General features: G+C 33.2%; 1 protein-coding gene across 1 annotated transcript; it reads right to left on the bottom strand.

Annotated features, from left to right (window-relative positions):
• Positions 1-3,417: 3,417 nt before the first annotated feature.
• Positions 3,418-4,314, bottom strand: LOC141547381 (vomeronasal type-1 receptor 1-like). The gene has a single exon (XM_074275825.1). The coding sequence runs from the start codon at positions 4,312-4,314 to the stop codon at positions 3,418-3,420; it is 897 nt and encodes a 298-aa protein (XP_074131926.1).
• Between the last annotated feature and the right edge of the window lie 8,361 nt (positions 4,315-12,675).

Consider the following 12,675-nt stretch of genomic DNA (forward strand, 5'->3'; position numbering starts at 1 on the left):
TGATTTTATTCATATTTGGTCCATCACATTCTCTTTCTTAACTCCAGTTCTCTTTTAAAATTTTGTTTATTTGAAAGTTAAATTCTAAATAAAAAAGCAAAATACAGAAAAGAAATAATACATTTCCATGTTCATAGCACAGCATGACATGATGCAAAATATGAAACAATAAATGCAATTTTGAAATAAATATGCAACAAATAGTTCATATTATGTTCAGATTTATTCAATTTTCCTTTGCTTACTTGTAAGTTTTATTTATTCGTGTAAATTTTTTGCATTCATCTATTTTCCCTTCCTTCTTTTCTCTACTTTCAGAAGAATTCAATTTAATGTAAACATGTTTATATATATATATATATATATATTTGTATATATATATATATATATATATATATACTACATTTCTACATATATTCTGATATCTATAATATCAAATATATAATATATACATTCATATACATCAATATGAGGCGGTTCCATGCTTGTTTATCCTCTTTTTTTTTTTGAAGTTGTGTCATAAAATCCTTCATAAATACAAGTCTTTTTTAATTTTCCTAAATCCACCAATTCATCATCATTTGCTATGACATAGCAATATTCCAAAACCATTCAATATAGTTTTTTAAATACTCTAAAGCAATATTGATCAATCATTTAGAGTTAATTCTCTGATTTTTCTTTTTTCATAAATCTAATTTTGCTTTAACTTTGTCTAAGATCAATGATCATTTACCCTTGCTTTTCTCCGAATAAACTATACTCTTAATCATTATTTTTCTTTGTTTGTGTCCCTTATTTCCTATCACTCCCAATTCCTCTCCTTTCCTTCTACCTTCAATCTTGATTTACTATATGTTATCTTTTCCCACTCACTTTTTCCCTTGCTCTTGAGCCAATTTCTGTTAATATACACACACCTGTCTACACTATTCCAATTACTGTTATCTTATTCTTTCTCCTTCTTTATAAATAAAAAAATATATACCTTTTAGATACATACATATACACACATACACACACACGATGTATTCTTCCTTCTTTTACCTATTCCTACTGGGAATAGAGAAGCCTTCCTCCCTTATCTAAATATCTGTAGCATTTTTTCTAGCACCTCCTTCATATAACATAAGTATTTTTAGAAAAAAACTTTTTCCTAAATTGCTTTTTCGAAACACATCATATGTAAACCCCTCTTCAAGCTTACCTCCTTTCTAAGAAGCCATGTGTATGTTTGTCTGTATGAATGTTTGCATATATATATATCCTTATGTATGTGCATAAATATGTGTGCATATATGTATGCGTGTACTGAATATGGGAAATTGCTTTGATTTTCTATCTATTTTTTATAATTGGTCTTGTTTGTCTTAGTTCTCAGTTGAAGTGTGAAGGGATTAGAGTGGGTGAATAGGAACCTAGATTGTGGCCAATTAAAACAGAGAAAATGTTTTGTAAGTTCAAAGGGGTACATAAAGAATATGCCGCAGTTTTATTTCATGAGTTTTATCTAGTTCCTGGATTGCTTCTTTTGGGAATAATCAGATTTTTGGGAAACCACACAATAATTGGGCTCTCTACTGTCATTTGCTTCTCACTAGGTTCTGAGACAGCAGGAAAATAATTTTTACTTTGTAATCTCCTATCTCATGTCAGTGTCTCCATACTCAGGAGAGGCTTAACTGTGGTAATCATTTTTAGGTGATGAATGATGATTATTCCATGAGAGAGGGGGCCTTTCCCTGTACAATTATTTCCCATTACAAGTTTGGGTTTTTACTTTTTTACTCTGAATCTTAAGCACTGAGTTTTTTGTTAATGTAAAATATCTAGCTTGATGATCTAAGGACTGTTACTAAAATATTTAAAACCATTATTTCCTATGATTAGAGACGCCAAAACTTTAGATTTTGTCAGGAAGTAATTTTTAAATCCATTGGATGACAATATAACAAGGAAAATATGCAGCAGATTTACTACTGAACCTCTCAGCCACTCATTCTCTTGATTTGGAGGCTCCTTTCTAGCCAGGGAATATTAAGGAGATGGCCTCTCTCCTCACCAAGTAGAAAGAATGGGGTGTCTATCACAGATTCCTGGGTTGTCAGGAGTCACAGAGACAGAATCTTTGCCATGTGCACAGCAGAACAAAGAAGATTCAAAATGTGGAACAATATAATTTGAAGAAAGCTTATATAATAAACACTATGTATTATATTCAGAGGGGATCATCTTTTCTTTGCTACATTGTAGGTTTTTCTGCTCTTTGTACATTTTTTATTTTCTTCTTTTCTCTAAGCTTTTCTATCCCCCAAGCGTTCTACAATTGAGCAAAGATGTATTCATATATATATATATATATATATATATATATATATATATATATATATATATACATACACTCATACGTCCATCTCTCTCTCTCTCTCTCTCTCTCTCTCTCTGTATATATATGTATATATATCTATCTATTTATATGGATGTGTACATATATATATATATATATATATATATATATATATATATATATATATATATATATATATATATATATATATATAAAGAGAGAGAGAGAGAGAGGTACACATCCATATAAATAGATCCCTATATTCATAGACATAAATGCATTTGTAGACATTTCTGTAATGCCATTCTAAGCTTGTTTGTCCTGTCTCTCTGAACATGATTAACATCATCCTTTGTAAATTCAACACTTTCCATATTTTTCTAAATCCACCAAGACATCATTTTGCTACAACTTAGCCTTATATTATCCAGCTATTTTAAGCAAGCTAAAACAATATCGGTCAATATAGTTGACCTATAGCACAATTTTTCTCTTTAGAATAAAACTGTTTTAGCTTTATTTGTGACTGAAATTAATCCTCACTTTTTGGTAATAAATTGTGCGGATCATTATTATGTTTGTTTGCATCTCTTATTTTCTTTCACTTCTGACTCTTCTGCTTTATTATTACCAGGTATTTTGCCTTGGTACTACTTTAACAATCTTCCCTCCAAGGTTCACTCCCTTTTTTTCTCTAACTCCTACTCTGTTCCTCCTTCTTTATCCAATTTGCATAGTCTACAAACCTTATACCAATCCCATCTATGCCCTCCATCGTATTCCTTGCTCCTCTTATTTCTTTATGAATTTAAATACTTTTTATATTCTTTTGGATATATTTTGAAAATATATTCAATCTGCTCTAGTTGTCCAGAGGGCCACAATTCTGCTTCCAGGCTTGAATGTTTTTTTCATGCTCTACATTTGTTCTTAACTACTCAAGTTTGTGCAAGAAATCAGAAGAACTTGGAAATTTTTGAACTACTATGCCATCATCCCAGAATCCTCTGTACATATTCTGCATGGATAGGCATTACATGATAATGGAGATTCAGTAACTTTTCAAATGCTTAACAAGCACAAGAATTGGGGACCTGCTTACTAATGCTGACCAGAATAAATGGGCTGACTGTTGGATAACAAAGAACGAGTAGCGCTGAGGTATGTATCATCCACATGTTTATGGATTTAAAATACAACATACAGATTATACAAATGGGACTGAATGTATTAAACAAAACAAAGGTGGCCACTAGGAGCAGGATAGCTTTGGTTGCCCTCATTTCAGGGGATATTTTTGTGGAGGTGCTCTTACTATGTATGTGATTAACATTTCTCCTGTGTCTGTATAGGATTAAGACCATATGGACACTAGAAGCAGTCATGAGACCTGCAAAGAAAGCATCATGGACAAATGTTATAATTTGAAATTTTATATGATTATTATTATACACATCTAGAGTTCCATACCCAGTCCTGCATCCATCTTTACTGACTGTGCTGTTCTTTGGACCATCATGGCGTAGAAATATATGCATATGGAATATTAGATGGAAGATCCAACATAGAACAATGCATCTAATGATGGTCTTTGGTGCTTTAATTTTCAGCTGTGCCCACATGGACTTGTTGGGACTAATAGTAATGGCCTGGAAGACATTCGAGAGGCAGGTGCTGTTTAAGGAGAGACCCCGGCTTAGCCTCTGCATGTATGTAATGATTTTAATCCCAGTCCTGTCCAGGACACATTTTACCTTCCAAAGCCTTGTTATGGTAGGTATTCCCCCAAAGAGAAGTACCATGGCATTGGAGAAGGCTAACTGGATGATAATTACATTTTTGGGTCTTACTGTATGAGCAGTCAGGAAAGTAAAGCTGTTTAGGATGAAGAGTTTTAAGTTCCCCAGGAATCCAATTCCGGTTAGTTGCAGGAATACTATCCCCAGAATGTCATCCAAGGTCAGCATTCTTTACCTCATGAAGATGACTTGCTGCCAAACTCAAGGCGACCTATGGGTAAAAATATGAAAATATGCTTGTGACATACTGTGATTTTCCCACACAACTTCCATGATTTCCAGTATGAATATGCAGAATGAATTATTTCCAGAGAGCTAAGATTTACCCAAAGAATCATGAACAGCAAGAAGGAGAATAAGAATCTCAACCCTTGCTGTCCAACTCTGAAGTCTTTTTTCCAGCTTAATTTGATGCTGCTTAGATAATATTGTTGTTCCTGAAGGGCAGAGCACTTATTCAGCATTATATGGAGAGGATTATTTTTAATGAATGAACAACTAAATCACATGTATTATTAAACTCAACCAGGATCGGGGACCATGCAGAAGTAGGGAAAAATCCTTTGGGATCACCTTATTTAGGTGGCAGAAACGAGGATGCAAAGAACTCTGTTTGCACATCAGTGCTGATTTCTGAAATGGCAGACTCTGCATCTGAGAACAGGGACAGGAGAGCCCGTATTCTCAATAAGTGGTATTTGCATCATTTTATTTTGTCCCATTTTTTCATTAGAGAGAAACATTAAGGAAAGGTAATGGATCAGGACAGGGAAAAGGTGAGAACAGGAGCCAGGGGTCTTTATTGTCGTAGTGCTTTCCCAATCCAGGGAGAAATTGCTGATTCTCAACATGCCAGGTTAAGTCATTAGACAGGAGGCAATTCCTGTGCTCAGTAACAGATCTAGGCTTATATGCCAAACATGCTATTTCTCAAGACAGTGATAGACTAAGTAAAACTATCCCCTTCCCATCTTCTTCCAATGTAACCAATATCTGCCATATAGGTGCTTACAGATACATTTTGGACAAAAAATTTCAGCATCAGAATATCTTGTCTATTAATTTCATACCTATCTATGCCTTTGACTCAGTTAACGTTAATGGTTCTTAAACAACTGTCACAACCCCATTTGGTTCCTGGTAGCTGAATGTAGTTGTCATGAAATTATGAATTGCTATCAGTAACTGTTGGATTTTATACTTAATTTTTATATCTCCATATATGAATTAGCATTAAAATTTCTCAGGTGAAAGGCTAAAAGTGGGAAACGTTTAAGAAGCCCTGCCTGAAGTGAAGCCCAGAGCAGGAAGAGTTGAGAAATATTCAGGCGGAACTGGAGCAGATTCAATTCCAGTTGTAGATGGCATTTGATGCCTTATTCCTTTTCCTTGTGATGGGAAGTGTTATTTTTTGGATTACTGCATAAAGATACAGGAATATTAGTTTGATTTTCCTTGAATCATTCAGTGTTTTACAATTTTCCTTATAACTATGTCCTGGTTTGCCCAGATTCCTTCAGATCTTAGCCAAAGTCTTATCTTTTTGAAGATGTTTCTTCTTGGTAGCCATTATTTAAACATTTTCTCTTTTATGTATATATTATGCCTTCTTCAATATCCTTCTCTCTCTCTGTGTCTCTGTTTCTTTCTTTCTGCCTCTCTCACTTTCTGTCTCTTGCCTGCGTTTGCCGTTTTTTGCATGTTGGGGATCCCCGTAGTCTTTGAACTTCTTGAAGCAGGCAGTGCTTTTTCCTTTCTTTACCTCCTCTCACTCATCATTGGGACAGTACCATTGCTACTTTGCTTTTGAGTGGCTGACTTTCACTTAGCTCGTGCAGTAAGATCTTATGCAAGGCTCTAAGCATCTAATCATTGATTCTTTCCTGTTATAGAGATCTCTATCTCAGGTACTAAGGCACAGTCACTTACCAGGTCAGTCTCTGTCATTACAGCAGAAAGTAGAACAGCAGCAATCTGTGTTGAAGCAGGAAAATATGTCTGTATGACTGTGTGGCTCATATATAGGGGATGGTCAGGGTTGCAGTTATTGTGCTGGATGTGTCTGAGCTCATCTCCCCATTAGGGCTGCAATTACCATGTCATCTGCAGAGAAATGGTACTATTTGCCTGGGTTAACTGGGACCCATTTATTAGAAAATGAAATTTTATCCCAAGTGTTTACATTATCTAGAGTGTTGATTTCTTAAAGTCTCTAATGTAGCATCCATGAGCGAAGCAATGAAGATCTGTCAAGTGACTTGCAGGAAGATGCAATAAAAACATGTGAGCCAGAGCATTGTGCACCTAGATCATGTTCAGCTTTGGTTATAGATGAGTCTCTCTTGTATAATTGATACCATTGGGTCTGTCTTTGAGGACTGTCCCAATAAACTCCCTATTTTGTATTCTGACAAAGTGAAAAGAAATTAAAAGTCTAGTGCAACCCCAGAAAAAAATGAGGGCTAATTCCACATTAGGAACTGATGATCACCTCTGGTCATGGTTACCTCAGCTTCTAACACTTACAGAAAAGGAGGATCAATGCTTGGAATAAAACTCATGCAATATCCCGTGGTTTGCTTTGTTGGGAACATCACACTTCTTTTCCCAACTTCTTTCCCTATGTAAGCAGACTTGAACTTCTACATATTTTCCCCCTCTTGTCTGTTCTTATTGGGAAAGAAGTTTGGAAAAGAAGTGTGATGTTCTTACCCACCTCTTCAATTCACGGGGGATTTCATGAGATTTGTTCCAAGTGTTGTTGCTCCTTTTCTGTAGGGGATAGAAGAACTAACTTCTTAATTCTAGAATTTCTTTAATTACCAATGGCTACTTTTCTTCCCCACCTCACCACGTAATGAGCCTGACCTGCATTTTGGAATGATAAATAAGTGCTTGTCTTCCATGGACAAGAACAGTGACATTCCTTGCTGATCTAAGTTTCTCATATGCTATTTCTCCTTGCCTCATATTCCTCCTCAATCAAATGTATTCAGCCGTACTATATACCAGTCATTGGGTTCATATATTGTGATAACAAACGAAAAGAAAAGGACAATTCCTATTCTCAAATATTTTCCATTTTTTTGGTAATGTATGAGAGTTTTTATATATATATATATATATATATATATATATATATATATATATATATATATATATATATTTACATTTGTTTGTATATATGTATATATAAAACAATTACAAAATACTTGTCTGTTTTGTTTTTTTTAAAATTTTTTATTTTAAACACATTGCTTCATGAATCATGTTGGAAAGAAAAAATTAGACCAATATGGAAGAAAACCATGAAAGATATAAAAACCAAAACAAAACAACAACAAAAAAAAACAGAAGAAAGAATTGAACAATAGTTTGTGCTGATTTACATTCATGTTCCGTATTTCTTTTTCTGGGTTTAGATGGCATTTTCTGAATTGCTTTGAATCATTGAACTACTGAGAACACCCACATTTTTCATAGTGGATCTTTGCACATTCTTGAGGTTGTTGCATATAATGTACTCTTGGTTCTGCTTGTTTCACTCAGTATTAGTTTGTGTAAATCCTTCTAGGCTTTCTAACATTAGCTTGTTCATCACTTTGTATAGAATAATAATATTTCATTACTTATATGTATTATAAGTTTCCCAGTGATTTCTTAATGGATAAGTTTCTACTCATTTTCTGATCCTTTGCTACCAAAAAAAACCCCAAAAAACAAAACAACAACAACAACAACAGCAAAACAAACAAACAAAAAAACAAAAAACAAAGAGCTGCTACAAACATTTTTGCATGTGTGGGTCCTCTCCTCTCCTGTATGATTTCCTTGGAGTACTTATCTAATAATGGAACTACAGAGTGAAAGGGTATGCCCATTGTTATATCCCTTTGGGCATAGTTCCAAATTGCTCTCCAAAATGTTGAATCACTTCATAACTCCACTAACAATTCATTAGTGATCCAGTTTTCCTATATCCCCTCCAATACTTACCATTGTCTTTTTCTGTTATGAAGTATGAGGATCTACTTTGGAGTTGTTTTCCTTTGCATTTTAGAAAAAAAGTAATAAATTAATACTGGTTTAGAGCATGTTTTTCATACAAGTATAAAGGGCTTTAATTTTGTCATTTAAAAATTGTCTGTTCATATCCTCTGACCATTTGCCCATTGTGGAATGACTTTTGTTCAGAAAAATTTTGAAAAAAATTATCCCTTTTCAGAAACACTAGCTATTAAATATTTTCCCCAGCTCTTTAGTTACCTTTTAATTTTGTTTCTGTTCAGTTTTGTATGTGCATTTTGTTAATATAATATAATCAAAGTTGTCCATTTTGTCTTTAATAATGTCTTCTATTTCTTAATTGTTCATGAACTTGGCCCTTCTTCAAAGATATAATATGTAGATTAGAACAAAAGGCTTGACAATTGTCAGTGTTTAAAATTACACATGTATATATCTGATAAGTAAAACTATTAATAAAAATTTAAAAAAATAAAATAAAAAAATTGCTTTGGCTGCATGCCATATTTTTTGGTATGTTGTCTTGTTATTGTCATTGTTTTGGATGAAATTTAGGATTGTTTTTGTGATTTGTTTTGTAACCCATCATAATTTAGAATTAAATTATTTAATTTCCAATTGGTTTTTAGTCTACCTTTCTCTTCCCCTTTATTGAATATAATTTTTATTGTATTGTGGTCTGAAAAGCAAACATTTTCTATTTCTTTTTGAGGTTTATATGTCCTAATACACGGGGCATCATGGACCTAAGATATGGTCCATTTTTTGTAGGTAACATATCGTGACAAGAAAAAACTTTAATTCCTTTTGTGACTCTATTCAATTTTCTCTTTAGGTCAATCCTATCTAGATCTTCTAGCACCCTATTAATGTGCCTGATTTCTTTCTTCTTGTTTATTTTGTGGTTAGATTTGTATGATTCTGAGAGGGGAAGTTTGAGGTTTCCCAGAAATATAATTTTATTGTCTATTTCTCCATGTAATATCTTCTCTAGATATCTGAATGCTTTACAAATTTGGTGCATATACATTTAATATCATTAATTCTTCATTTTTTCATGAATCCTATATCAAGATGTACTTTCCTTTCTTATCATTTTAGTTATTTCTATTTTTGTTTTTTCTTTATCTGAGATCAGAGTTCTAGTGCTGCTTTTTTTATTTCCGTTGAAGTACAATAATAAATTATATTTCTTCCTTTTATCTTTACTCTGTATCTCTCTGTAAAATGGGTTTCTTCCAATGTGTTTTTTGTAAACTTGTTCTAGAATTCTCTTTTTTAATCCACTCTAGTGTGTCTTCAGTTTTGTATGAAAGTTAATCCCATTCACATTCACAGTTGTGATTACTGGCTCTGTATTTCCCTTCATCCTATTTTTGCCTGTCTATATAGCGTTTTTCTTTCTTTTGACCCTGTCCTTAGTAGCATTTTTTGAACCATCACATCTCTCCCTTATTTCCTATCACCCCCCCCAATTTTTTTTGTGTGTGTTTTATCTAATCCCACCTTGTATTTTTTCTTCTATTACTCTCCTTTTTTCCTTTTTTAATTTTTTTTTACTATTGCTTCTACCCTCTTTTCAATGAAATCTCCTTTTCTTCCTTCTTTCTCCTCCTTCTTTATAGGGTTAGATAAATTTCTATATCCAAGTGAATGTTTGTTATTCCCTCTTACAACCAAAAGTGATGAGATCAAGTTTCAGGCAATGCTCATCCTTTCCTTCTTTTCCATTGATTGTAATAGGTCTTTTGTGCTCCCTCATGTGATCAAATTTGTCCCATTACACCTCCCCTGTCCTCTTTTAGTACAGACTTTTTCCATTATTTAATATCTTTCTTTGATGTTGTCACATCAGAGTCCATTCAGAACTATACCTTCTGTCCATGTGAGGCCCCCTACTGTCTGCTCTAGGAATAGATACAAATCTCAAGAGTTACAGATCCCATTTTCTGACCTAGGGATGTGAATAGTTTAACATTTAAATTATTAACATATGTATATGTGTGTGTGTGTGTGTGTGTGTATGTGTATATGTGTGTGTGTGTTTGTGTGGTTGTGTGCTTAGAGCTTAACTATTTCCCGAAAGCTCAGAAATAATTGTGGAATTGGAGTTATGAAAAGATATTTCAAATATGTATTAACTCATTTTATTTATTTTCAATTTATTAATTAAATGTAGAGATAGTTTTCTTTTTTTTCTTTTTTAATGTTTTAATTTATATAGCTTTTTATTTACAAAATTTATGCATGAGTAATTTTTTTTCATCATTGACATTTACCAGAAACCTTTTGTTTCAATTTTTTCCCTACTTCCTGCTACCCTTTCTCTCAGATGGCAAGTGGACCCATACATGTTAAATATGTTAAAGTATATTTTAAATCAATATATGTATACATGTCCATACACTTATTTTGCTGTACAAGAAGAATCAAACTTTGAAATAATGTATAATTAACCTGTAAAGGAAATCAAAAACTCAAGCAGACAAAAAGAGAGGGATTGGAAATGCTATGTAGTGGTTCACACTCATTTCCCAGAGTTTTGTTGCTGGATATAGCTGGTTCTGTTCTTTATTGATCAAATGGAAATGATTTGGTTCATCTCATTGTTGAAGATGGCCACGTCCATCAGAACGGATCATCATATAGTATTGTTGTTAAAGTTTATAATGATGTCCTGGTCCTGCACATTTATATATTTAGATAACTTAGTTGGATATATAAATTTATTCCCTCTTAAAATTAAAAGTGATGAGATCAAGCTTCAGACAATGCTCATCCCCTTCTTTTCCAATGGTTCAAATAGGTCTTTTGTGCCTCTTCATGTGATCTAATTTGTCCTATTACACCTCCCATGTCCTCTTTTAGTACAGACCTTTTATAATATCTTTCTTTGATGTTGTCACACCAGAGTACATTCAGAATTATACCTTCTGTACCTGTGATGTCCACTACTGTCTGCTCCAGGAATAAATACAGTTCTCAAGATTTATAGATATTATTTTCTTACCTAGGGATGTAAATAGTTTAACCTTTAAATTATTGAGATATATATATATGTATATATATATATATGCATATATAAATTATGTGTATGTATGTTTGTATGCTGTGTGTGGTTAGTGCTTATCATTACCCTAAATCTTAGAAATCATTCTGGAACAGGAGATGTGGAGAGATACACCAAATATGTACTAACAATTTTTTTTTTAATTTTCAATTTTGCAAATACATGTAGAGAAAGTTTTTAACATTCATTTTTAGAAGATTTGGAGTTCCATTTTTTTCTCCTTTCCCCATTCCCAAGAGAGCAAATAATTTTTTACAGGTTTGTATATGTATAATCATTTTAAAGATATTTCCATGGGAAATAAAATCAGAACAAAAGAGAAAAACTATGAGAAACAAAACAAAAGAAAAACATTAAAATAGGATACTTCAATCCTTATTCAGTCTTCATAGTTCTTTTTCTGCAGATGGAATTTTCCATCTAAAATCTTTTTTGCAAGCATCTTGGATTACTCTATTGCTGAGAAGAGCCAGTTCCATAACAGTTCTTCATCACTCAGTGTTTCTTTTGCTGTGTTCAAAGTTTTCAGGATTCTGCTGGTTTTATTAAGCATCATTTCATCTAAATCTTTTCAAGCTTTTCTGAAATCATCCTAATCACCATTTCTCATAAAATAATAGCTTTCCATTACCTTTATCTATCATCATTTATTCAGCCATTCCCCAATTGATGGGTACCACATGCTGTGTTTCTGTCCTCTCTTTTTAGATCTCTTTCCTTTTTTATTATAGCCTTTTATTTTCAAAATATATGCATGGATAATTTTCAACATTCACATCTACAAAACGTTGAGTTCAAATATTTTCCCTCTTTCCTCTCTCTCCTGAGTTGTCAAGTGATCCAATATATGTTAAAAATGGACAATTTTTCTACACATATTTCCACAAATATGAAAGAAAAATCAGATCCAAAAGGAAAAAAAAATGATAGCTCATTTTCTTAAATGGGGTTGAATATCTCCAGCTATTTAAAAACCTTAATCAGAATGAGAGTTTGGCTGGGACTCAGTACATGTGAAATAAAACACTTTTCTGCAACTTCCAGGGAGAGATCCTTGAACAATCGACTACACACAGGATGGCTAATTTCACTTTGGCAAAAATCATGATTACTCAAATCACTATTAATCAGAGAAATGCAAATTAAGACAACTCTGAGATATCATTACACACCTGTCAGATTAGCTAAGATGACAGGAACAAATAATGATGAATATTGGAGGGGCTGTGTGAAAACTGGGACACTGATGCATTGTTGGTGGAGCTGTGAAAGAATCCAACCATTCTGGAGAGCAATCTGGAATTATGCCCAAAAAGTTATCAAAATGGGTATACCTTTTGACCCAGCAGTGCTACTCTTGGGCTTATATCCCAAGGAAATACTAAAGAAGGGAAAGGGACCTGTGTGTGCCAAAATGTTTGTGGCAGCCCTTT

This window comes from Sminthopsis crassicaudata, chromosome 6 (assembly GCF_048593235.1).
Source record: "Sminthopsis crassicaudata isolate SCR6 chromosome 6, ASM4859323v1, whole genome shotgun sequence".
Lineage (NCBI taxonomy): Eukaryota > Metazoa > Chordata > Mammalia > Dasyuromorphia > Dasyuridae > Sminthopsis > Sminthopsis crassicaudata.

Bases quoted from the DNA above. Each gene is read 5' to 3' on its own strand.
- LOC141547381 (XM_074275825.1), bottom strand. From the start codon at position 4,314: ATGCTGACCTTGGATGACATTCTGGGGATAGTATTCCTGCAACTAACC.